Here is a 25,163-nt window from a genome sequence, read left to right as displayed (position 1 = left end):
AGGCCGTGATGTGCTGGAGCAGGCTGGTGGTGGCCGTGGGGCTCGGTGCCTGCTCGTACCCGTGAGAGCAGAGCCTGGGAAACCAGTGCTGCTCCCAGGACATCTCCCCCTGCCATCAGCAGCTTGTGGTGTCCCTGCAAAGTGCCCCTGGGTGGGAGAGCAGTGGGAATCCCGTGGCATCATCCTTCTGAGGTTGGACTTAATGATGCGCTTCAGCAGGTAACAATTTGGCACTGCCAGAAGGATGGGTGCTCTGGAGCCGGGTGCTCCCACCTGCAATTCTGTTGAAGGCCTCATTTGCCAGAGAAATTGTTCCTGAAATTCAGGACTCTGCCTCCGAGGCTGTTCTTAGCCTTCCCAGGTTGATGCAAGTGCTCCTGGAAAATGGAGCTTGCAGTTTGTGCTCAAGTAAGGGAGGTGCACATCTTCGCCACAGCAGCCTGTGTCTGGCTGAAGCCCATTCCCCCAGAACAGGCATTTCCTGGGGACGTCAGTGACACCTCCTGGGGGGGTGCCACCTGCCTGCGCCCCCAGTGCCCAGCCCCACAAGGACAAGGCTCCCCGGTGCTGTGCGGTCCTCCCAGAGGTGGGGTGGCCACAAGCCACATCCAGGCGCTGGCCTCTGCAGTCCAGCAGCAGCAGAGCTGCGAGATCGTGAGTTTTAGGCAGGGGCGCATCCTTCTCCATCTGGAGATGGGGATGTGAGGAGCGGCACCTTGGTGGCACTTCACATCCTGCTTTACTTTCCGAACATCTGGTGGTGCAGGAGAAAATGGAAGAATTGGGCTGGTGTCAGTGAAAGAGGAGACGCTGAGCAGTGGAGCTCAGCAGAAGTGGATCTTTGCTGTGCCGGGCTGCGCCCTGCTATGCCCACAGCCTGCCACCAGCCTGGGGGAGGCCGATCTGCACCCGAGCCATGCACTGGGTGGTTCCATTGCTTGCCCAGACCTGGGTCCTGGAGGTGCTGGGTGCTCGTGGGGGTCCGTGCTCTCCTGTGCCCATGAATTAACCACAGGCCAGAGGCAGCAAGGGCTCAGCCAGCGAGGGCCTCCTGCTGGAAATGTGCCCTGCACCTCTCTTGAGTCAGGGTGTCTGGGGAAGCCTCTGCCTCTTTCTTTACCTCATCTCAAAAAAAAAAAAAAGTCTTAAGCTTTGCCAAGATGGGTTGAAACGCAGGCTGGAAACAGAACTGATCATTATAATGCTGATGAGTTGCTAATATAACATCAACAAATCCTGTGTGATCCTTTTGGGCTGCGATAAATAAATGAAACCTTTTTGAAGAGGAAATAGATGAATCAGTGGGGAGAAGCTGATTGTTTTCCCATACTTGTATCCTTCCCACTGTACATGCACAAATCTTCCTCCACGTTGCCTTGCAATTTAATGTCAGAGCTGATAAAGTCAGGTTCTGGAGCCTTCTTGTCTGAATCAGGGGTTCAGCTGAGAAGTGCTTTTCTCAGTGGCTTAAGGGCTTGTCTGTGGCTTGTGCAGCATCTCATGAGCTCGAATCAAGACGCATTAATATCAGGGAAGAAATAAGATTGTGGAAGCTTTCAGCAGCACACTCCTGCCGTAAATCTGGCTGGATGAGACTTTCAGCAGATCTCTGCGAGCCGCTGGAGCTGTTGCCAGGCTGTGCCTTTTGAGGACAGGTTGGGAAGCATCCGCACGCCAGCTCGGGTGCCGAGCTCTGACTGTGGGAGCCCAGGGAGCCAGCCAGGCTCGGTGGTGGGAAACCCGCCCGGGGATGCGTGAAACTGGGCAGCACCGTGGAGGGAACTGGGGTGGGTTTTGCTCTGCCAGGTTCGTAGCAGCACCCTGAAACGATGCTCCTTTCAGAATGGGCACAGACTGACACCTCCCCTTAAATAACTGTTGGAGCCTTGTCCATGGCACACCTTTGGCTGTATGGTTCAGGAGGCAGCACTCGGACAGCTTGCCCTGTTAACTCCCTTCCCTTTTCCCATTTAACAAACTAATTCTCCTTTCTGCCTGCTTGGCTATTTCCATCCCAATGCTGTCACTCTGCCTCCTTAAAGCAGGGGAGGAAGAGTGGTGGGGCTGGGCCCCTGGGCTCCTTGGTTTTGCTTTCCTCTTTGCTCTGGGCTTTTCCTCCCTTTTTGCTCTGTTTGGGAGCCCCTGGAGCGAGAGATCCCGGTGCGGAGTGGTGCTGAGGGGGTCGCGTCCTCTGCGCTCGAGGCGTGAGGAGCGGTGCTCAGCGCTCTTTGCTCTGCCGAGCATCCCTGCTGCGTGCTGCTGGGGCGCTGCCTGGGCAGCTCCTGCATTGTTTGGTGCTTTTATTGAAAACGGCCTGCATGGAGCTCGAAGAGGAAGAGGCTCCCTAGGCTCAGGGCTCAGAAACGGCGCTGCCAGCCGGCTCCTACTGCTCTGCCTTCTGGCCGGGCAGCTGGCTCCTGCAGGGCTTGCGGTGCCCGATTGCAATCTGAGGGATGTGGAACAACCTGTTCTGCTGTTCCTCGCTGGGTGTGGTGGGGAAGGGCCCACAATAGCCCCTATAGTTCTGCGAGAATGATACTGTGAGTCAGACAGATGTAAATAGCAGCTCCCTTTGCCTCCTCAGCCTTCTCGCCCCTGTGCGTGCTCTGCAGCCGTGGCGGTCCCTGCAGGGAGCTGTGCCCAGCCTGGCACGGGCGAAGCCCTCGCGCTGCCCTCCTGCAGTCCCGTTGGGACTTTGCCTGTGACCTTGGGTGAAGCACTTACTTTGGGTTTCTTGACTCGTAGGATGTGTGTTTTGGCACAGAGCTAGCCCGGTGCTCGCGCTCTGTGTGATTCGCAGTGTGACCCACGCCATTTCCCTGTCTGTGGCCTGCTGCACGGCTGTAATTACAGTGTTTAAGCTGCAAACAGCCCTTGTGCATGGTGCTGGCAGCTCGTGGCGTGGGAGGGAGCTCCCGGTGTGGCCCCGTGCTGCCGACACCGCCGCGAGCGCCTTGCACCGTGTACCACTGGTGCAGTGCTGCAGATCCTATTCTGAGCCAGGGCTTGAAATATTCAGGCTTCCCAGCCGCGGCTGTATCTCTTAGTCACAGTTTAACTTCTTCCCTGATGCCAAGCTGCGTTAGTCCAAGTGGTGTCAGGGCGAAGCGTCGGTTCGTGCCTCACAAGGTCCGTACCCTTCCTGCAGCGGTGAGGCAGCTCGTGGTGCGAAGGCAGCAGGGTGGCAGAGGTGCTGGGTGTGCCTTCGCACAGCACCAAAGGTGGCTGAAATCCCGCTGCCCTGCGTGGGCTCCCGGCTACGGAGGCTGCCATGGGAAACCTGGGGCTGGTTTCTTCGGGACTGGCTGCCCTGTCTCCTCCTGGGGAGGAACCTCAGAGGAAGCCCTTGTGACTCGACGCCGGGCAGGCGTCCAGCAGCCTTCCTGCAACGGAGCCTGGGCGCAGCACGGAGCTCGCCTGGAGCTGCTGCAGGCACCGGGCTGGTCCCGCTGCACCGCCAGCAAATTGGGATGGGAGCAGGGCTGGGGGCTGGGTCCGTGCTGCTGCCTGCTCCCCGTGGGGACGTGCCGGCGGGGCGCTGGGTGCCCTCGGTGTCACACTCATGGAGCACACATGGGTGCTCCTTCCCAGCCTACCCGCAGCCCTCAAGGCTTCCTGATGCCTGAGCTGGGAAAACAGCAGCGCTGACCCCAGTGCTTGGGAGCACGCTGGGGTGGACCCGGGGCAGCTCGAAGTGGGGCATGCCGTGCCGCCGTGGCTGGGAACAGCTCTGCCCCTGCCCGGTTTGATGTGGGGTGGGTTTCAGCCTGGGCTGAAACTCCCCGTACTCTCACTGCGATAACAGCCAAAGGGGGTGGTGGAGGAGAAAGTATCAGCAGAGATGGTTATCTGTGTCCTGGGAGGCGTCCCAGCCACCTCCCCTGCTGCCGGGAGCAGGCTGCTTTACCCCAGGCGGGGAGCGCAGGGGGCAGAGCCGCGGAGTGCTGGTGCTGCTGCACCTCGCTGCTGGGTCTGGTGGCACGTGCGTGATTTCTGAGCACCCCGGGCCCCGCTCTGGGAGCGTTCCTTGCACAGCACTGATGGCCAGAGCTCTCTGCCAGCCCTCACCTGGCCCTTTCTGCTGCCCAACTTGGTCAGCTGGGGCTCTGCTTTGGTCAGATGGGAAGGGAAAAGGAGAGGGGATGGCTCGAGCTTTGGAAATAAGGCCACCGATGCACCGATATCCTCTTGGAAAAGGAACCTCGACCCAGCTCCACCATTACGTCATTCTTCTTGCCCTCCTTGTAGTGGGAATTTGTGCACTTCCCATGATTGAGCGGCCACAGCCCAACCGGAGAGCAATTTCCTGGAGGTCTCGTAGTGGTGACCTTTTGCCCAGGCCTTCCCATTCATGCGTGGAGCTATTCATCCCAGATGTGCGTAATTGCCAGAGCCGCTGCCAGCTCCGCCTCAGCGCTGTGGGCTGCTTTGCTTTGTTCAGCACCTTGCAAAGAGGCCGTAAAAGCTAACTGCCTGCCCGCTGCTGCGCGGATCTCGGTGCCCGGCTCCCCGGCGTGGGAGCGGAGCGGGCTGGTCACCTTGCTCTGTGCATCGCTGCTCCCCGCGGGGCCGAGCAGGGGACGGCTGCTCCGCTTCCTGCCCCCTGCCTGGCTGAGCACCTTCAGCCCTCGGAGACAAATTTTCCACCTTTCAAAGCACGGAGCCCGCAGCAGAGGGGCTGGCGCCCGCCCAGGACTCAATGGGCTCGGATTTTAATGTTTGCAGAGAGTTTTGAGACACGCTGTGCGGGTGCAAAGTACAAATTGCTTTGGCCCCAGGAGCAAAGGAACGCTGGACCAGGCTGTCCCCAGTTACCCAGCACTGTTGACACTGCTGGAGCGCAGCCTGCGTGCCCGAGCACGTGGGGCTCGCTGCTGGGGACAGGGTGACCCGGTGGCAGGCTGGGGCTGGCCCAGTACGCGCCAGCCGTTTTTGTGCCCCAGAGTCTCATGCTGCCAGTGCGAGAGCTCTGGGTGCTCCTCACCCCCAGCCGCTTCTGGGTGGCAGCACCATGGGTCTGAGGCAGGCACAGCTCTGGCAGATCGCGGCTTTAAACTCTCAAATCGCTCCCTGGAAGCTGCCTGCGAAGCCCCAGCCGCTGTGCTGGGGGTTTGGGCTTCCAAGGTTGGCTTTTACAGACAGCTGACGGCACTTGGCTCTCCCTAAAAGCCGAGAAGGAGCCGCTGCTTTTAGCTGAGCAGTAGCCTTGGCTCCTCTCCTAAAGACGCTCTGTGGGGCCGCCGTCTGGCTCCAGCCGCCGCAGGGTTTTGCTGAGGCAGGATGTGGCCCTTCCTGTCCAGGAAAAGAATCGCGGGAGCACAGCTTGATGGTCTTGCATTTGAAAAGAAAAATTAAAGGAAGAGTGAAAGCAGAGCTGGGGTCCCTCTGCCAGGACAGCCCTTCCTCCTGCAGCCCCGGCTGCTCCGTTCCCAGCCTGGGGACGGTGGTGGCAGGGCAGGGACCGGTGCTGGGCTCACAGCCCTGCGCGCTGTAGCCCAGCCACTGGGGCTGAACGGGTCCAGGGGCATCGAGGCAAATGCCCCAGGGTGTAGGTCTGCCTGCAGCGGGCTATGGTGAGCTGGGCTCATAACAGCACTGGATGGTGACCCCGGTGGGGATGGGGAGTTTCGTGTCCTCCCATCTCAGGGCCAGGGGCTGCCAGAGCCGTGGCTGGGGTGTGATGGCGTGTTAGGGCCAGGCTGCTGCACGTCCTCCTTCCTTTTCCCCAGTGCTACAGGAGGCAAACGTTTGTCCAAGTGTCTGAAATGTCTGATCACCTTTGTCTGGAAGGTGGGCACCAGGGGTATCCCGTGCGCTCCTGGAGCCCCACAGTCTGGCTGCAGACCCCTTCCCACCAGTGGGGTGCCCCCAGACCAGGGGTGTCCCCCCCTGCTCAGCACCTCAAGCCCCCTTCCCATGTCTTGTCTTTCCAGGAGACGTGCTCTTCCAGATGGCAGAAGTCCACCGGCAGATCCAGAACCAGCTGGAGGAGATGGTGAGCACGCGTTGGTGCTGCAGCACGGGGGCTGCTCCTCAGCCTGGGCTGAGCAACCCCCCCCCAGCTCCTCCGAGCCCCCAGATCTGATCTCAGCCAGCCCCACGTGGATCTGCTCGGGCACAGAGTTCGCTCGTATCAAAGCCAAGCTGCTGGCGTTGTGGCTGCGCAGTGTCCTGCCGGGTCCCTCTGTCCATCCCTCAGTGCCAGCAGCATCCCCTCCAGCCCCAGACCCCTCCTGCTGCACAACGCAGTGGCCGTCACCGCTCTTTGTGCACCTCCCTGGGCCCCCTCGGTTCCCACTGCGGGGATTTTGGGGAGCATTCGGCTGCTGCTGGGCTCGGCAGCCCACACAAACAGCCCCTCTGTTCTTTCTCTGCAGCTCAAGTCCTTCCACAACGAGCTCCTGACGCAGCTGGAGCAGAAGGTGGAGCTGGACTCGCGCTACCTGAGCGTAAGTGACCCCGATGGTTTGCTCCTACTCCTCTCTGCCCTGCACAGGGCACGGCCGTGCCATGCACGGAGGGGTCCCCAGGCCACCAGACGTGTCACCCACACAGACCGGTGGTTTTTTCCCCCGGTGTTAGGCTGTCACAGCCCTGCTTGTTCTCTCCTTGCCTCCTGGAGGCCAGTGGCTGTGTGCCTGCCCCTGGCTGCACGCTGGGGCCGGGCAGCAGCACTCCAGCAGCTCAGAGCCTTCTCGTCTCGCACCCAGGCTGCGCTGAAGAAATACCAGACAGAGCAAAGGAGCAAGGGCGACTCGCTCGACAAGTGCCAGGCAGAGCTGAAAAAACTCCGCAAGAAAAGCCAAGGAAGCAAAAACCCCCAGAAGTACTCGGACAAGGAGCTGCAGGTAGGAGCCCGTGCCCCCGTGCCTGTCGCCCCCCTGCAGCCTGGGGCTGCTCCGTGCCGCGTGCCAGCGTTTGGATAACGACAGGAGGAGCAGGCAGGGAGGTGTTGGTGCCTGTGATGGATAACGCAGGAGGTGTTAGAGCAGCAGGGCCGGGGGGGGAGGCAGCCCCCAGCAGGTGCTGTGCAGGGCGGTGCGCTGGTGACTAACCCCACCGAGTCTGCCACGGCTGGCTCTTTTATTCTCCCCCCCCTGCCCGCCCCGCTTAATGAATGAACCCAAAAAGATCATTAGTTTGTTGTGCCAGATCCATCTTCCTCTGGATGGTGTTTTGCTTAAATATTTTCCGTGCCTTCTGACGGGAGTCCCTTCCCCCAGCCCGCCCGGGTGGCGAGCGCGTGCTGGAGGAGGCTGGCGAGTGAATCACGGCAGCGTGACTGCGGTGTGGGCTGCGTGCGCCCTGCGCCGCCTGCTGCGGGAGCTCGGGCTGGGCTGCGCCGGGTCCCTGGGGGCCCCCGCTGCGGCTCCTGGCAGGGAGCGGGTCAGGACCGAGGTCTCGTTGTGGAGCATCCCATGCGCAGCCCGTGCCTGGGTCGTGGTGGGGGGGCTGCGGTGCAGGGTCGCCGAGGCACGTGTGGGATGACTTCAGGTCTCCTGAAGTCTGACCTGTGGTCTGAGTCGCACCTGGAGCGTGTCCAAACAGAGCATATTTTAATGAGAGATTAATGCATCTGTCTGCGAACCTGCCTGGCTCAGTGCTCCTGCTGCTGCCGGGGGTTAGGGGCGTTCAGTGACCGCAGCCCGACTCGTACCTCGTGGGGCAAAAGGGAAAGGCGAACTCTGAAGCCAGAGATCTCGTGCTCCTGTCTGTAAGCAAGGTGTGAGAAGGTGGTGTGTTAGGATCAGAACTTGATATTTCAGGTGCAATGGGCTGATAACACGACCAAAGTGATCCACCTCTGCCAAAGGTGATCTAAATGCCGATGGCACTTCACCAGCTGGGGCTGTGCACAGGGTGGCATTTAAGCAATCAGCAGAGAGCTGGGGAAGTGACATTGTTAATTGTACTGAAATTTGGGAAATCAGTCACTCGCCTGGTAGCATGAATCAGGATAATCGCTGAAGGAGGAAAAAAAAACATTTCAACACTCATCCAGGCGCTGAGTGCAGCTCCTGTGCTGAGCTGGAGTGCTCTGAATCGAGCTCCTGCTAATTTGCAGCCTCCCAGCTCCTGTGACTGTACTGAAGCCGCTTGTGTGAGGCATGGTTAATTTGAGCATCTTCAGAAGGTGTTGCTGCAGAGTGACTTAGGTGTCCTGCGTGCTGCAGCGAAGGCTGGCACTTTCTTGAAAGCTGAGCAGTTTAAACCACTTCGGAGTAGTGGTGTTTCTGCAATCTGTTGCTCCAGATCTCCGCGGTGGGAGAGCAGACCCGTTGAGCAGCGAGGCGGCTCTCAGCGTGGGGACACTCAGAGCATCAGCACCCGGTTTCTGATCCCCTCACCTGAGGGAGCTGCTGGCAGGGGTGAGCAGAAGTGCAGCCGGGGCCACCTGGCTCCTGCCTGAGTCCCCAGGGCCACCGTGTTTCTGCAGGGATCCCCCCAATGCAGGAGAGAACCTGCCCCGGCCATCGGCTGCGTACGGCCGAGAGGGGTGATGGTGATGGCTTGCTCCCGCCATGGAACGGCGGCAGCAGGGCTGTCGTTCTGCAAGCACCACTTCTTTGGGCAAAGAAAAACAGGATCAGGCTTTCATTCTCTTAATCTTTCAGCAGTAAGTATTTAGGAAGCGCTTATCTCTACAAAAAAAAAAAAAGCCTTATGAAGAGCTTTAGCTTAAAGAGCCGTGAAACTGCTCAACTGCTTCCACCCCCCCCCCCCAAGCTCAGAGATCAAAATAAGTTAATTTGCAGAATTCAGTCGAGAGGGCGGTTCTCCCTCTGTGTGCTGGCTAGGATGCTGCTATTGCTTGCTTCAAACAGAAGAGGAGGAAAGCGTTCAGGGCAGCCTTGATGCTGTGCTGGGTTTTGGCAGGTGCCAGCTCCGTCGGCTCCTGTCGGTGCGGGTGCTCGGCCGTGCCGCTGATCCAGGGAGCGATGTGCAGGCTGGGCAGGGGCAGGGAAAATGCGATGTGCTGGGGCAGGGAAACCAGGAGGAGCTGGGACCAGGCGCTTGCAGCAGCTCCGGCACTGGGGGAGCTGCTCGTGTCGCAGCATGGGGTCGTGCTGCGTGAAAAAACTTTTCTCTGGCATCTTTGCAGCAGGGAGTTGTGTGCAGCTTTGCTTGCCTGGCACGGAACCATCCCCACGGCCAGTGCTAAAACTCAGCCAGGAGGAGCCTCCTCGGAGGCTGCTGAAGGCACCTCCTGGGCTCACGGGACGCTGGAGTCAGCTTCAAGACGGCACCTGGGGAGCTGGGCAGAGCCAGCTGGAGCTCTGCTAATGCGGCGCTGAGCATCGCTTTGGCTTGTAGTGGGAGAGGTGCTGCTGGCAGGAACGTCCTGGTAGCTACATAAGTCATCCCATTCAATAAAGCAATAAAATCTTACTCTTCCTTTGAAGACTCATCCACTTAAGATACTGTAGCGCTCAGCAGCCAGGAGGCTGGTGCTCTGTCATCGTCTCTGCGCTTCCTGCTGCGGGAAGCAGAATTGTTCCCCTCTGCCCTGCTGCCGCTTGCCGAGTGGCCGCGGTTTGTGCCCCCTGCGAGGGATGTGGTGGGGCCAGCCCCGTGTGGTGGTTCTGGCATCCAGCTCCTGCTGCAAGGGCAGGGCTCTTGGGGCAGGGGGCAGAGGATGGTGCCAGGGCACCAGCCTGGCCCAGGTGCTGCAGCCTGTGCTGAGTTGGTTTAAAAAAAAAAAAGCCTTGGATTGTCTCCCCTCCCTCTTCAAAACAGATTTCCCCCTTTATATATTCTATATTCCCCCTTTATAAGGGGGAAATAGGCGCTGATGTTCAGCAAGTGCTGCATGTTGCTTATTATCTGGAGGACAGAGCTGGGGGTTGCTCGGGGCAGGCAGCGGGGGCTTCTGCGGGGCTGCAGCAAATGTGGTGCTTGGAGAGGGCACGGGGCTTGGCCCCAGGTCCCACGTCCTGTGGGTGCTGCCTGGTGGAGCTTAATTGATGAGGAAGGGCTTCACAGCGTTAAGATGGTTCTGAACTGAAACACCTTGTGGTTTTCGAGGAAGACGACTCATGTAGCTTAAAAGCAGCTCCAAGCGCAATTAGGCTGCTGTAGCGATTTTTCAGCCTCCAAAGCTTCAGCCTGTCATGGTCAGGAGATGCTGTGGTTACGGGTTGTTACTGCTGAATGTTGCAACAAAGCCAGGGGTTTATTTCTCATGAATCAGTCCAGAGCTGCTGTTGTACGAGAGGAATGAAAGCTTGGACCGCAGTGAGACAGCCACTGCCTCAGATCTCTTGCCCTAATTATGTAGTTGCTGAGATTTTTTTGACCTGTGTTCAAAACTGGGGGAATAAACCAATTCCATTCACTTCACGTCCCTTATAAAGAAGAACGAAAACAAATATGAAGATTAAACAATCATCAAGGAGCCTGAACTGCTGTAACTCCATTAAATGCTGGTTATGGCTGAGGCATGAAATCGAGGTCACGGTGGGTTTAGGGCCTTGACTGAATCAGCACGCCAGCAAGGGAGCTACGTTGGTCCAAGCAGCTCATCACCCCCTGGTAGTGCTGTGAGCAATTGGATTGCTTGGTGAGGCCGGTGGAGCAATTGGATTTGTTTTTTTTTTTTGGGGGGGGAGCACGGTGCCCAGCGTTGGGGTAATACGGGGGGCACGGAGCTGCCGGGCACGTGGCCAAGCTCAGCTCCTGCCTGCGCCCCTCCTGCTGTCCCCCTGTGCTCCTGTGGGGATGCTGTAAGCGTTAAACACCCCTGTGCCAAATAGCCCAGAGGTTTTTATAAACTCTTGTAATTGGAACCTCGTTCTGATATTCCCACCAGGAGAAGTAATTTTAGCCATAGGTCAAGAAGCACTAACTGACGAGGAGTTTGTGCAAACCAGGTTACGAGGGCTTATGTAAAAGTCAAACAGGGAAGAATTATGTAAAAGCTCTGGCTCCAGATAACCGGCTCCAGCTTTTCACTAGCTTTCAGCCCAATGAGGCTGAGTCCCAGCGCAGCGGTTACCCGCGTGTGCTCCGTACAGCCCAGCAGCTTTACCTCCTGCAGCTCAGGACCTGGTGGGAGAGCTCGTCCCTTGCAGCATTTTGTCATTTATTCTGTCACTCACTCTGTAATTAGCTGGGAACTCGCGTGCTGGCATGTCGTCCCCTTGCGCCACGTGGCTGTCAGCACTCAGCATCTCGGGAGGCTCGGGGCGCTGGTGTGGTCTCAGCACCGTGCTCTGGGAGGTGCCGGACCCTGTGGCCGTGGTGCCACAAGGGCCGTGCCCTGCGGTGCCTTTTCCAGGCTCTGTGGTCTGTGAGCGCCGATGGCAGAGGCAGCACCAGGGGACGAAAGCCTCCCTCCCTCCCTCCCAGGGCTGGGGCTGGCTCTCTCTGCTGCCCTGGCTGCCGTCGGCACCCCTGCTGCCCCGAGGCTTCCTGAGCTGGTCCTACCCATCCTGAAGCAGCTGCTACAAATCCCCTTAACCGAGGGGTTTTCTGTATAAATGAAGGCTTAAACCACTTTTTCCCTCTCTGGCTGAGAAGCCTCATGCTGCTTCTGGAAGGCTGATCTCCCAGCCCGATGTGCAGGTTGGGGCCGTGCCCGATGCGCATTTCGGCAGCAGATCCCACGCACCAGGGGTCCGTCTGCGGTGTCCCCTGGGCGCGGGGACGTTCGCAGCGGCTGACGAAGCTCTGCATAGCCCGCTGCGGCTCTCGGAGCTCATTCCCTGAACATTTTATGTAACACCACGTGTGCGACACTGTACAGGAATAGTAGAAGGATGAGGCTGCTGCCCCGCAGAACAGATGTGAGATAGCAAGCGTAACGGGGGAGGACAGCGTGCCTCGGGGAGAGGGACGGGAGGCCAACGGCTGGGGAGCGGGGCGCTTGTTGGCCTCGTGCTCGCAGGACCAGCTGGGCGCGTTTCACCTTGGATAACCGCTGATGCCGTGGCTCTCTGGGCATCTGCTCGCCCAGCGAGCTGGTTCTCGTAGGGAGAATGTAGTTTCTCTTGCTTTGGAAGAGGTCTGCGGGCTCATCGGGGCACGTGAGCAGCTGCTTACAGCAGCCGGTGCTGCTGGGAGCCAGAATGGGGCTCAGTCTGGGATGGGAAGGGCGAGCTTCCCCAGAGAGGGGGTTGAGGTGTTTCAGTGGTGCCGTGTACCCTCGCATGCTTTTCCTACCTTGTTTCAAGGCAGCAGCTTTGAGCACAGCGTGCAATGCGAGGCCGACCCCTACCTGAGGTGTCGCAGCCTGCAGAGGGGCTGGCACGCGCGTCCCACGCTGCAGGGCACGGCTGGAGGCAGGTTTTACCCAGTTCTGCATAAACCCAGGGCAAGGAGCGTAACTCCCGTGCAGGAACCAAATTCTGGAGACAAGGAAACCCTTTTCCCTCCCCAGGAGCCGAGGGGGTTGAGCACCCCCAGAGCTGTTCTCAACTTTGACCCTGCGCTGTGCTAGGGCTTGAGCTGTGCTTCCTTGAGACTGTGACAGCTTAAAAGCTCTTCCTCTGTTAATCAGCCTAACTTCTTTCCTATTTTATCTCGTTACTTTCTAATTATTCTCCCTTGTGGTTCCTTAAATAAATCCCCATTTCTTGTGTTTACTTCTTCTGGATATTCCAGCCTGCCCGTATCAGGGCAGCACAGCTTGCAGACTCCTCTCCCTTCCCCTCTTCCCTCAGCGTTTTCTCCCTGCTGCCCTGTACTGCCGTGCTCACCTCATCTCATCCCAGAGAAGAGCCCGATTTTGGGGACAGCTTGGGGACACGGTCCCCTCCCTGCTCCACGTTCGGCTCAGGGCCACTCACTGCCCTGAAAAGTGCCCGTAGTGCTCTGATTTTCTGGTCCCTGGGTTTGTTGCCGTGCCCACAGCAGTGAGATGGAGACCTCCTAGGCAGAGCCTGGCTGGCTCCCGCCTGGTTTGGTCCCCGTTGTCCTCGCAGCGGTTCCCTCGCTCAGCCCATTTCACAGACATTGTCAGCGCCCGTTCTCTGATAAAGATCTGTAATGGTTATTTACACAGTGGCGCTCAGTGCTGCGGGGATTAGCATTGCCCTTGGCTTATATTCATAACTAATTTTCATGTTCTTGCCTTGGATAGAATGGCTTGAACTGATTTTTTTCATTACGGCCGTGTTGTTATTAGAGATTCGAGTGAAATTCAGTAACGATGCTGCTGCTGCTTCGCCTGCACTAACTGCACTGATTGCAGCGTGTGCTTGAAGAAAACCCAGGTCCTGACATCTGTTAGCAGCCCTCTCATCTTCACACACCTCCGGCTGTCCGGTTTGAGTCCGCTGGGGGGATGCTGTTAGTCCGAGCAGCGGGGCCCCTGCGCGCCCTGGCTTTTCTGCAGCAGCGAAGGCAGCGGCTGTGTCCCTTTGCAGCGGCTGCTCTGCTTTCATGTTTCCTTGTTCCGAACTGCCTGGCTGGGGGGGTAACTCGGAGCAGCTCCCGTGCACGGACCCTCCGTGGCGCTGCTGGCTGGACCCGCGCCCTGCTTCCCCCTCGCTGCCCTGGGCAGCTGGGTGAGCCCCGGGAGCTGGCTCCTGCCACCTCGCTAACTGGGTCAGCGGAGCTGCTGGAGGCGAGGTGGATGCACTGAGGAGCGGGGGAAGGGGGGGGTTATTTGAGGCCTCTCCAACCTAGAAACCCAGAAAAGCTTTCTGGAGCTGCCGGTGCGTGCGCTGGCTCCTGGCACCACGAGCACCGACCGGGCTGGTGCCATCTCAGGTGGCCTGGCCACAGGTGGGGCTTCTCCCCTTTAAGCTGGGATTTTTATTGAGGCGATGCTTAGCGTCTGAATTTGAGGCTGGCGGCCTAAATCGAGCTCTGAAACTCCACAGTGGAGAGGTGCGTGCCGGCAGGCGCCTGTTGGGAAGCGGTGATGGTGTGGCCACGCTGCAGGAGCCCGGGTGTGCACCTCCAGCTTTGAAATGCTTGGCTGGGACGTGGGTCATGGGGTGCCCCCAGGGACCCCCCAGGAACCAGGCTGGGAGGCAGAGGCATTGCTCCTGCACGTGGCAGCAGGTAACCCTAACGAGAGACGGCGCGCTCTCCTTGACGTACGGTAGCGAGAGCGTACGTTGTGCTCTGCACGTTACTTTTTCCCGTGCGTCTGGCACAGTTAGCGAGGTTTTTATTTAAATTGTGTTTCAGTGCTTTGTTTGAAAGCCCATTTCCATTTGAACAAATCCAAAATGAAAGCTAGCTGGTGAATAAGAGGTGGCGTTCGCCATTTTGTAATGTAATAAAGTGTAAAAATCAGGGCTCTGCATAAATCAATGGCACATCGTGCTTATTTACATAAAGTATATAAAGCAGTGAGAATCCTAAATTTAGAGCACAGGCTCTCTGCTTGCAAATCAACATGTTCTAACTGGCTGCAGCCATTAAGGCAAGCCTTTCTTTAGCTAAATAATTAAAGGTATACTTGCGAAACAAGATTGAAATCAGGGATGTAAATAAGACTGACTTGCACGGTTAAGTCACAATTAAAACTTGAAAGTTTACCATTGCTGGGAGAAGTTCTGCCCGCCCGGCGTGGCAGTGTGCTGTGCACCCGTCCTGAGCTCCTCGCCTTCCTGACGGCTCATTTAGTGAATTAAACCGGCTCAGTTTAGGCTGGGGGTTTGCTCTCCAGGGAGGGTGCTGTGTGTGTAGGGGGGTGCTGGGACTCCAGCTCTGCCGCAAACCCCCTTTGAAGTCCGGGACGTCACTTAATCTCACTGCTTTGTTGAGGTTTGTTCCATTTTGTGCCTGCTAATAAATACCGTAGCTTGCTAAAAATAACTGTTAAACATGAAGAAAGAAGAAAAGCTGCTTTGGGCCCTGAATTTCCAGTTTAATTCCCTTCCCGGGGAAGCTCAGACTTCCTGCAGCAGGTTTAGCAGTGCCGGGGCTGCTCGGGGCTCTCCTGTGGCGCTGCCCTTACTGGGAGGATGCGGTGGCAGCCGTGTGTCTCCGTGCTGTGGTGCTGCCCGCCCTATGTAGGGCAGGACGCAGCCCCTTGGTGAGCACGATGCCCCTCGGGGACGCTTGGTGGCTGCTTCTCCTGGGCCGCTTCAAGGGCAGCAGCTCCTTGCTGAGGACAAACCAAGGGCAGGGAGCGGGGAGGAAGCGGCTGGTTGAGGGAGATGGGGACATCTCGCGTCCTCCGGTGTGCTGATGGATGTGGCCGTGGAGGGCACCGCGCTGCTCTGAAGCCCTCCCTTGTGCCGCGCTTGCACTGCGTGGCTCTGCCCCACGTGCTGCTTTCCAGCTCCCTACAAAAACCTCCACAAACGTGCCCCGTTCCCGCTGGCACAGCCTGTGCGGGCGCAGCCGAGCTGGCAGAAGTCACGTAGGTAGAGCAGGAGCCGTGCCAGCAGAGGAGCCTCCTTCTGCCGCGTCTGCAGCATCTCAGCCCGCTGCCGGCGCGGGGCTCCGGTGTTGTCTGCGTGGCCCCTGGGGGGGGGGTGGGGACCAGCATCGAGGAACGGTGCTCAGCGGGCAGGGAGCCCCGTGCTGGTCCCGTGTGCCGGGGGCGATGCTGTGCGCTGGGCTGTGCCAGCCTGCAGCGCTGCCCTGGCTTCGCGTGCTTTGCTTGCACGGGCTGTCCCGGGGGGTGCAGGAGATGGGTGGGGGCTGCGGGAGCTTCTGCTAGCTTGGGATGGGGGGGGGAGGCCTGGGGGCAGCCTCGCCGGCCCCCGCTGGGGCTCAGGCGCCCGTTTGGTGAGAGGGCGGCTGCTCGGGTACAGCTCGTCCTGCCCGCCCGCGCGCTCCCGGCCCCTGTGCTGAGTCAGCGCCTCTGCGTGGGGGGCTCTGATGAGTAAGGGCGGGCTGGGGGGGACGTGCAGGCACACGTGTGTGTGTGTGTCCTGTGCTGGGGGCCTCCCACGGGCACCCCCACCGCTGACCCCGTCCTCGGGATGCTGCGGGTCTCGTCCCCTGCTAACGGGGCTGTGGGCGCTCGCTGGGCGAACGGGAAACCGCAGCCCCCCCCCTCTGTGCTTCTCTGCCCCCTCTAGTACATCGAAGCCATCAGCAACAAGCAAGGGGAGCTGGAAAACTACGTCTCGGATGGGTATAAGACGGCTCTGACGGAGGAGAGGAGACGGTTCTGCTTCCTGGTCGAGAAGCAGTGCGCGGTGGCGAAGAGCGCCATCACCTACCACGCCAAGGTGAGTCAGCGGGGCCCCCGCCGCACTCCCTGCGTGCAGCCCCCGTCCGTTAGCACAGGAGCAGGGCCATGCCCTGAGAGCCACGGGTGCAGCAGTGCCCTGGGGCTGGGGGAGCAGAGGGCCCGAGGGGGGGGATGCACCGGCAGTGCCCCCCGTGCTTCCCCACTTGCACGGAACTGCCCTCGATCTGATGGGTGCGTGTCTCCCTTGGGCGCTGCTCTGTGTTTTGAGGCAGCTTCAGGCTGTGTGGGGTAGATGGGACCAGGGCTGGAGCCCAGCAGGGTGTCCTGCCACTCTCTGGCTTCTCCTGGGCAGCATCAGCCATGGCCTGACTCCATCTGTGCGGGGAGGTCACGCAATTCAGCCCCCCACGCTCCCTCTGCTGTGCACCTTGTGCCCATCGAGCGCTCGGTCGCTGCGGTTTGAGGGCTTCACCCGGGTGGGGGCTCACCCAGTTGCTCGTGCACCAGCTCCGGGTTTGCAAAAGCAGAAAAAACGCAAAGCAGCGGCGTTCCTGCCGCGAGTCAGAGCGGAGCCTGGGGCTGTGGGGGGCAGCGGGAGGGCTCCCTCCCACCCTCATCACCCCCTGGCCATCGCAGAGGAGGGAACAGAGCCGAGAGCAGCCGCCCGCCCCCATCCCCTGCACGGGGACTGGGGCCCCATTCTCTGGGATGCAGCAGCACCGTGCTGGAGCTGAGCCCATACGAGGGCTGGGTGCGCGCGTGGCTCCCGGCAGCCTTGTGCTCCCCTCCTGCTCGCTCCCTGCTGCCGCCCCCCGGCACTCGCGGCACCCATCTGTCACCGCCGCGCCTGGCGCAGGGGAGCAACGGGAAGAGATGGGCTTAGTCAGCACCGTCCCCGGCTGCGGTAGGGGCTGAATCAACCACCAGCGTATGCTAACTGCGGACGAGGTGCAGGAGGGAGAAATCCCCCCTGGGGCAGGTGGGGGGGGCCGGCAGATGCGGTGGCACCGGCACCAGCAGCCCCGCTGTGGCCGCAGCGTGGCCAAGCCCAACGCTCGCTGCAGCAGGGCAGGGAGGGCGGCTGCGCAGGAGGGGCTGCGTGGGTGCAGCGTGGGCACCTGGCCCCACGCGGAGGCTTGGCCAGCTGGAAACACCGTGCTGCCACCAGCAGCAGGCGACCGGGCAGCGAGGTCCCTGGTGGATGGCAGGGAAACCTTCTGGGGCTTCTGCACTGGCTTCAGGAGCCGGTTGGGATGCATCGGGATCGATCGTGTCTGTGAGGGCAGCCACAAGGCCGTGTGGGGCTGTAACGTCCCCCCCCTGCAGCTCAGCTCTGCTGCGGGTGTGCATGCGGTGCGTTGCACGGGGGCTGTGTCGTGCGTTTGGCTGGGGAGTGACCGCGGCGTGGTTTTGGACGTCTGCTCCCGGGGAGTCACAAGATGGGATGCGCTGTCCTGAGCCATGGTTGTGTTATCTGGGTAAGGATGAGGCCAGCGCTGCCTCTGCCTGGCTGGGAGCAGCGTGCCGGGTGGCCCCGGGCCCTGAAGCAGCGCTGGAGGCTGTTGGGGCTGAGCAGCCCCGAGCACGAAGCTCATCCCTGGGGGCGTGGGTACCAGCACACAGCATGGGTGTGATCTTTCCACCTCCGTGTGCAGGAAAGGTGTCACGGGCATCTGCCGCCTTGACGTGTCCCTGCGGTTTGTGACGTGAGTGTCCCTGGGCCTCCCGACCTGCAGCTTTATTAGATCAGGGTTTTACTGGTGGGGAACGGGGCCATGGGCACAGAGGCGCTGTGCCGCAGGGACACAGCGATGGTCGTCACCGCATGTGCTGCTCTCGCTGCTCGTCCCACGGCAGAGCCTTCGAGCAGCTTTTATTTCCTTGCATGGCCACTGGCTTCTTGCACAGCCCCGCTCCATGCAGCTCGTCTGTTCCCGAGCTGCCGCACACGGGGGGGATCTCAGTCAGCTGGGGACCGAGTTACCTTCCCCTTCCCTCTATGTTTTTTTGTGACCGGAGTGATTTTATATTTTTCGGAGCCCGAAAGCAGCAAATCCCCGTGTTTTACCTTGTTTGTGCTGTGTGTGGAGGAGCGCATCAGTCGTGCTGCCCAGACGTGGCCGTTCTCTCATCAGATCCTTCCCTACCAGGGCCGGGTGCTGCCGCGGGTCCCTGCACCCTCACGCCTCGCTCCCTGCACCCTCTCACCTCGCTCTCTCCCTCGCAGGGGAAGGAGATGCTGACGCAGAAGCTCCCCCTGTGGCAGCAGTCGTGCTCCGATCCCAACAAGATCCCGGACCGCGCCATACAGCTGATGCAGCAGATGGCTGCCAGCAGCAATGGCACCATCATGCCCAGCCCTCTGTCTACATCCAAGTCCAACCTCATCATCTCTGACCCCATCCCCGGTGCCAAACCTCTCCCTGTCCCCCCGGAGCTGGCACCTTTTGTCGGAGTAAGTACCCGGGAGGTGGAGGTTGTCCTGCCCTTCCGAGCAAAGCCGGAGGGATGAGCCCAGGCCAGCAGCACCGTGCTCCTCAGCAAGTTGCCTTTGGATGGATGGGCGCAGGCGGGCGCATGGGGTTGGGCAGCCCGGGGTGCGCTGCCCGGGACGCGGGCAGGCTAGGGTTGGATCTGGAGCAGCATCCCTACTCCGTCCTGCCCGGGGGTGTCGGGGGGCTGCGGGGGGGCCCACGGGCTGGGACCGGAGCTGTGGGGCCGTGCTGAGGCACCCTCGGGAGAAAGGTGCTTGGGGTGACCCTCGCGTGATGGAAACGCCCTTCCGAAGGGGGTCTCGTGCCCGATGTCGGGGCGTGAGCTGAGCAGTAGGGCTCGGGAGGGATTTATTGGGTGTGAGCGGTGAGATGCCGTAGAGGTGCCCCTGCTCCTTTCCTCAGCAGTCTGTATCAGGTAGGAAGCTGGAGGCCGAACCCAGCGGGCTTGGGCTCTGGTCTGCCGTCAGCCGCGTTCCCTGGCACTGCGTCCCTGCCCGGGGAGCTGCTGGGGGTGCCCTGCTGATGAAGACATCTCCCGTCTTCCCCCCCCTCCTCTCCTTTCTCCCTAGCGCATGTCGGCACAGGAGGCCATGCCGGTGGTGAACGGAGCCTCAGGCCCAGACAGTGACGATTACAACCACTGGGCTGAGGTGAAGCCAGCACAGCCCAAATCTTTATCTCCTCCCCAGCCTCAGAAGCAGCTGAGCGACTCTTACTCGAACACACTTCCAGTTCGCAAAAACGTGCCGCCGAAAAACAGCTACGCCTCAGGTGAGGCTCCCCCACCCCCGGGGGGGCTGCGGGTCACCCCGATGGGTGGTGGGGTCCCTTCGTTAGTGGTGGGGTCCCTTCGTTAGTGGTGGGGTCCCTTCGTTAGTGGTGGGGTCCCTTTGTTAGCGGTGGGGTGGTGACGAGCAGCGTGCCACTGCTGTGGTGCTCTGCACCTCTGGACATGGTGCTGGGAGCCGAGCAGAGCCAGGTTCTGGCACAGCTCGCTGGAGAGCGGTGTCTTGGCCCCCGGGTGGGATTTCCAGGAGGAAAACGTTGAGGAATGGGGAGGAGGGCAGGCGGGGAAGGCTCCTACAGGGAGGCTGCTCCTTTATGGAGCTGTTGGATGATGCCGAGAACAGCGGCTGGATCCTGAGATGGATCAGAGAGGTGTCAGGGGTGCAAATCAACCACCAAAAGTGGTGTTGGTACTGGGGGCAGGGTAAGGTGCCAGAGACCCGGCCATGCGGGGCTGTGCCCGGGCACGCTGACGGGTGAAGGACTCGGCGCTTGTTGGTCCTTGTCTCCTGCCAGCCGAAAACAAGACGCTGCCGCGCTCCAGCTCCATGGCCGCAGGGCTCGAGAGGAACGGCAGGACGAGGGTGCAGGCCATTTTCTCTCACGCTGCCGGAGATAACAGCACCCTCCTGAGCTTCAAGGAGGGCGACCTCATCACGCTGCTGGTGCCGGAGGCCAGGGATGGGTGGCACTACGGGGAGAGCGAGAAAACCAAACTGTGAGTGCCGCGGCCGCCCCGAACCCCGCTGCCCCCGGGGCTGGCTCCAGGAGGGCTCAGCCTTCTCTGACACCTCCGTCGATAAGCATCAGGTTGGCTTCATCCCCTGCCTTTGCCTTTCAGGAGGGGCTGGTTTCCTTTCTCCTACACACGTGTCCTCGACAACGACGGCAGCGAGCGGGTGCACACGAGGTAGGAGCACCGCGTGCCAGCACCGGGCAGGGCTGCGGGGGCTTTGCGGGACGGGGACCCTCTGCTTCTCCCAGCCCTCTCCAGAGCAGGGTGCTGCCTCAGAACAGGGATATTCTGCTTTGCCCCGCACAGGAGGCATGGGGGAGCAAAGGGGAGCAGGGAGGGAAGGGGTCCCCCACGAAGGGCTCTGTGCATCTCGCGCTCATCCTCGGTGCCACCGGCGGCTTGCTGCCCGAGGTGACTCGGTGGCAGACGTGGGCTGCTGCTGATGGCCCCGCTCTGCCCCCCTTCAGCCTGCAGCAAGGGAAGAGCAGCAGCACGGGCAACCTGCTTGACAAAGACGACATCGCCATCCCGCCGCCCGACTACGGCATGTCCTCGCAAGCCTTCCCGTCGCAGAACGTCAACACCTTCAAGCAGAGGCCGTACAGCGTGGCCGTGCCTGCCTTCTCCCAGGTGAGCCCTGACTGCCCGCACGGCTTTTCCGGTGCTGGGGGGGGGGGATTTTTTAAAAATGGGAGGTGCTTGAGCGAGCCCCAGAGCCTCGATCTCTGCTGGAGCGTGCAGCTTCTCGGTCCTACCCGTGTTTTAAAGCAGAAGGAAACGCGTTAAAGCGTGTGCTTGGCGTTAGCGTGGTGTAGAGCGTGTGCCGGTGAATGGGGGGCTCCTCTCCAACAGGCCTGTGTTCGTTGTTTGTAGGACTACCTTATGCCCTATGGTTGTGCAATTAAAGACTATTCCAGTGGCCTCTGCCAACCACCCTCCGCCCACTACAAGCCTTACGCTAGGTCGACAGCTGTAAGTCCGCACGTGCGCAAGGTTGCCATTGGGGCTTGCGGGCAGCTTGTGCCTGGCCCCCTCGTGCCTGGCCCGACCCATTCCCCTTCTGAGTCTCTTCCCTGGAGGAGAACGGGATGGGGAAGTGGCAGGAGAGAAGGTGGGGACAGGGAGGATGGGCCAGTTGGGCTTGCCTGTGCAGAACAGGCGGGACACGAGGGGTGATGGCACAAAATGGCACCGCGAGCCCCCCAATGGCCAACACTTGCCAACTCCGTGGGAGCCTCCCACCAGAAACGAGCTGCTCACAGGGAGCTGGAAGCATTTTCTCCTGGCCGTGCTGGCTCAGTTGGTGGCTCCAGGGACACGAGTGCCACTGGACACCGGTGACAGTCCCGTGGGGACCTGGGGCTCAGGGTTGGGGTAGACCTGGCCGGGGCTTCCCCCGCCAGCAGTGTCCAAACCCAGCGCAGGGCTTCTTGGATAAGGAGTTAGGGACGGTGCGCGTGGTGACGAGGGCAGCGTAGCCTGGCCGTCTCTGCAGGGGATGGGACAGAAACACAGCCCCAGTCCATGCCAGTGGAGCCAGGGGAAGCCAGGCCAGGGCAGGGTTTACCGATGGATTTGGGGTTTTGTGTTCAGGATCATTCCCGGGGCGGTAGGAACACAAGTGGCAGAGAGCAGCAGCTCGGGTCCTTCCTAGAAGGCTCCTGTTTGCCACAGGGAGTGGAGCTGCTCGTGGCCAGACCCCGGGGCATGTCCTCACCTGGAGCAAGGCATCCTCATGGGATCGCCTCCCAGCCCCGTTCCCACACGTTTCGGGGATCACTGCTGCCCTCCGCCCCCCCCAGACCACCACTGAGCACCAGCTGAAGGGAAAACCGTCCAAAACCCTGTGCGATTTCTGGTGGGAGTTAATACAGCACAAACACCTTCTTCCACAGAGCATTTCACTGACGTTTCTCAGAGTTTTGCTCCCTTTTCAAGTGTCTCGCATCTCGAAAGTCGCTGGAGCTTTGAGCCAAGGTGGGGCAGGGCAGAGCGAGCCGGGATGCTCGGCTGCTGCTTTCCCTTGGCTCGCTCCAAAGAGCGGTGAGACTTCACCCCTGCTGTCTAAATCCCATTTAAGCCATCTCCATCTTCTCCCTTTCATCTCAAAATGCATTGGTCTTGGCCCAAGCATTCGCGGGCGCCGATGCACTTTGGGCTGTTCCCGTGACCCTCCGGTGGCGGCCGAAGGGGCACAACCCAGCTCTCACCACGCTTCCTCTCCTCCCCGCAGGGTCTCGATGACTACGGGACGAGGTCGGTTAGCAGGTAAGATTCCACCTTCCTGCGGCGTTACCCAAAAATGAGTTGTTGGTGTTGGCTCTGGGCGAAGCTGTGTCCCTGGGGGGAGTCTGCGCCCTGCTGCCCGCCAGCCCTGGGGACAGGCGGTGGCGAGGACCGGGCTGTGCAAGGATGCAGTGCACATCCTGCTGGGGCACAGCACGACCCAGGGCAGGTCCTGGGGCCAGTCCCAGCCATCCCTGACCTCGCACCCCATGGGGCTGGTGCTTCTCTGGAGAGCATCGCATCTCCGCAGCCGCCTCTCGGGTTTGAACCTGGGAAGCGAGGCCGCAGCCAACGGCGCTCTCGGGCTTCCCCCGCTCCCTCCTCGGTGCTGGCAGCCCCACGCCATGGGGCCGCCTGTCCCTGGCCCGGAGCCACTTGTGGGTAGGGCAGGACGCGCTCGGTTTTTGGGATAGAAATGAAAACTTTGGGTGGCGAGCGGAGCGGCACTGGCTGGGCTCGGCTGCCGCCCGCGGGGCAGCATCCCGGGCACTCGGGCAGCCTCCTCTGCTTTGTTCCGCAGCGGCAGCAGCAGTCTGGTATCAACGGTGTGAGGACACCGGGCTTGCAGCGGCACCGTGCTGCTCAGAAGAGCTTTCTGCTTCTTTCTCCCCCTTTTTTTCCCCCCCTGTTTCTCTTTCTCTACTTTCGGATTTTAAACTCTCGCGATCTTCAAGGAAACCATGGTGCTTCTCCACCCCTCCCTGGTGTTCACGGTGCCCTTGTTTCTGAAGCCTTTTCAGAGCAGAAACTGCCGATCGGTCTGTGCTCGCTTTGAAGCAGCCTGGATGCAGTTTACACTTTTAGTGGGACCCAGTTTTTGTACTACTTTGTGAATGTTAGAGATGCACTATCCCTCCTCTGGGGCTTTTCGCACGCCGCGGTGCGCGGGCAGAGCTCCCCGGAACGGAGCCCACATGCATGGCCTCTGGTGTACGTACTGTTACGGGGCAGCCCCGGGGCTGGCCACGAGGTGGGCACGGGTCCCCTCGGCCCCTCAGATCCGCTTCCCCCCAGCCGAGCCGCGAAGGCTGCGTTAGGAGAAGTGGATGGCGCCGAGCCCCCGGCCGCGGGGAACGGCTGGTTCTCCGCTGGGGCGGCCGGCAGCCCCCGAGGGGTTCCTCCTTGTTGTTTTATAAATATCTATATTTTTTTGTAGCAAGGTATTGTTACCTCACCTTTAGTGCGGGGGGCCGGGCAGAGCAGTCCCGGGACGTGCTCGCAGCCCCGCGCGGCTCGGCCGTGTCTGTGTGTCCGTCCCAGGCAGGGCTGGGGCTGCCGGCACCGCCAGCGCCCGTCTGCGCTGCAAAGCTCTACACGCTTTCCTTTTTTCTGATGTGATTTTTAAAACCTCTGACATGCCTGTTTACTAGGACATTGCTGGCAATACACACGGACAAGTTTTTGTTTTATATACCAGACTATGGGCATACCGTACCGAGACCCTCCTGCAGCGATGTCATAATTTTGCTAAAGATTTTTAACCCAGGATATTTCATGCTGAGTGACTGAATGTAGAGGGGGGGGAAAAAACCCACCCTAGTAAAACTTGTATGGAGACTGTAAAGTGCTGAAACCTTTTTTAAAAGCCAGAGAGAAATGTGCCCTGTACTGAGTTATTGTTTGAATAAAAGTTTTATTTATTGCATTGAGCTGGGCCTCGGTGTCTTTTTCGGCTGCCGTGCCTGTGCGCTGCCCATCACAGCCTGCATTGCTATGCCATTTTTTTTTTTGTTTCCTTCTCCATCCCTTCATGACAGGGGCCCAAACCAGCCCCTCCATGCCACATGCCTGTGCTCAGTTTGCAAGTCTGCCCGGTTTCTGTTTAAACAGCTTTGCTGAATTAAGTCGCTAAAGCTGTTTAACCGCTCGCTCTCTGCTCTCTCCCCTCTGTGCTGCGTCTTGGCTGTCCCCTGAGAGCCTCGCTGCGAGCGCTGTGCTGCATGCGAGCGGGGCTGCCCCCCGCCTGCTTCCTGCTCCCAGGGGTTCTCCTGGTGGGGCCGCGGGAAGGAAGCGGCCCCCTCCCTTCCTCCCTTCCTCCTGCCGCCGTGCCGCCCGCTCCTCTCCACAGGTTGGCTCCGGCTGTGGCCATGCGTTTCCTTCCCGTCCTCGCAGGGCGCATGGTGCCGAGGGGCCGTGCCCGACATGCTGCCGGACTCGCAGCTCTCAATAAATCCCACTTTTCCTCCCACTCTTAAATCCCACTTTTCCTCCTTTTTTTTCTCCTCCTTTCTCTGCCCGGAGATGCGTGTGGTGCAGCCGGTGTCCGCCCGGTTCTTCTCATTAACCACCACCGTTTGTTCCCGTCAAGGCGGCGGAGCGTGCCGGTGTCCTACAACCTGCCTTCTCTTTCCCTTGCAGCCCCGATGTTGAAGTGGCCAGGTTTTGAGATGCCCCTGCCCGTAGTTAGTAAGTTGATGGTCTCCGTGTGCCCCTCGCTGTGCTGGGCGCTGGGCACCTCGTGCCACCGCGGGGCTGTGCGTGGGGACGCTGCCACCGCTCGGCTTCCTGCGCCCACCCTGCACGCCTACGGTGCCGCTTGTCCCCATGTCCCGGTGACGGGAGCCCCCCATCCAACCCCGCTGCCGCTGCACGGCTCCTCGCATCGCCGGGCACTGCTGGTGTCACGCTGCCTCTGCGGGGGCCCCTGGCTTCTCGCCCCGCTCCTGCCGCTGCCTGCCCTGCTCCCGACCCCGTAACGAATCCCTTTGGTTGTAGGTCGTCGGTGTTCGCTGCCCCAGTGGCACCGCATCACCCC

At 60.4% G+C, this 25,163-nt stretch overlaps 1 protein-coding gene across 7 annotated transcripts in view; it reads left to right on the top strand.

The window, feature by feature from the left end:
* Positions 1-25,163, top strand: part of BAIAP2 (BAR/IMD domain containing adaptor protein 2) — a 43,554-nt gene that overhangs the window by 14,647 nt on the left and 3,744 nt on the right. The window contains exons 4-15 of one of the 7 annotated variants that reach the window (XM_066979967.1): positions 5,934-5,995; positions 6,378-6,449; positions 6,711-6,848; positions 15,990-16,142; positions 18,333-18,560; positions 19,170-19,371; positions 19,903-20,104; positions 20,228-20,296; positions 20,590-20,752; positions 20,996-21,094; positions 22,356-22,390; positions 24,717-24,814. In XM_066979967.1, coding sequence (XP_066836068.1) covers positions 5,934-5,995; positions 6,378-6,449; positions 6,711-6,848; positions 15,990-16,142; positions 18,333-18,560; positions 19,170-19,371; positions 19,903-20,104; positions 20,228-20,296; positions 20,590-20,752; positions 20,996-21,094; positions 22,356-22,390; positions 24,717-24,814 — 1,521 coding nt within the window. Of the gene's footprint in view, positions 1-5,933; positions 5,996-6,377; positions 6,450-6,710; positions 6,849-15,989; positions 16,143-18,332; positions 18,561-19,169; positions 19,372-19,902; positions 20,105-20,227; positions 20,297-20,589; positions 20,753-20,995; positions 21,095-22,355; positions 22,391-22,928; positions 23,101-24,716; positions 24,815-25,163 lie in introns of those variants that run through there. The other 6 variants (XM_066979963.1, XM_066979966.1, XM_066979965.1 and 3 more) reach the window with 6 other exon arrangements.

Source organism: Anser cygnoides, chromosome 19, assembly GCF_040182565.1.
Source record: "Anser cygnoides isolate HZ-2024a breed goose chromosome 19, Taihu_goose_T2T_genome, whole genome shotgun sequence".
NCBI classification, from domain to species: Eukaryota; Metazoa; Chordata; class Aves; order Anseriformes; family Anatidae; genus Anser; species Anser cygnoides.
This window is presented reverse-complemented; position numbering and strand designations above follow the sequence as displayed.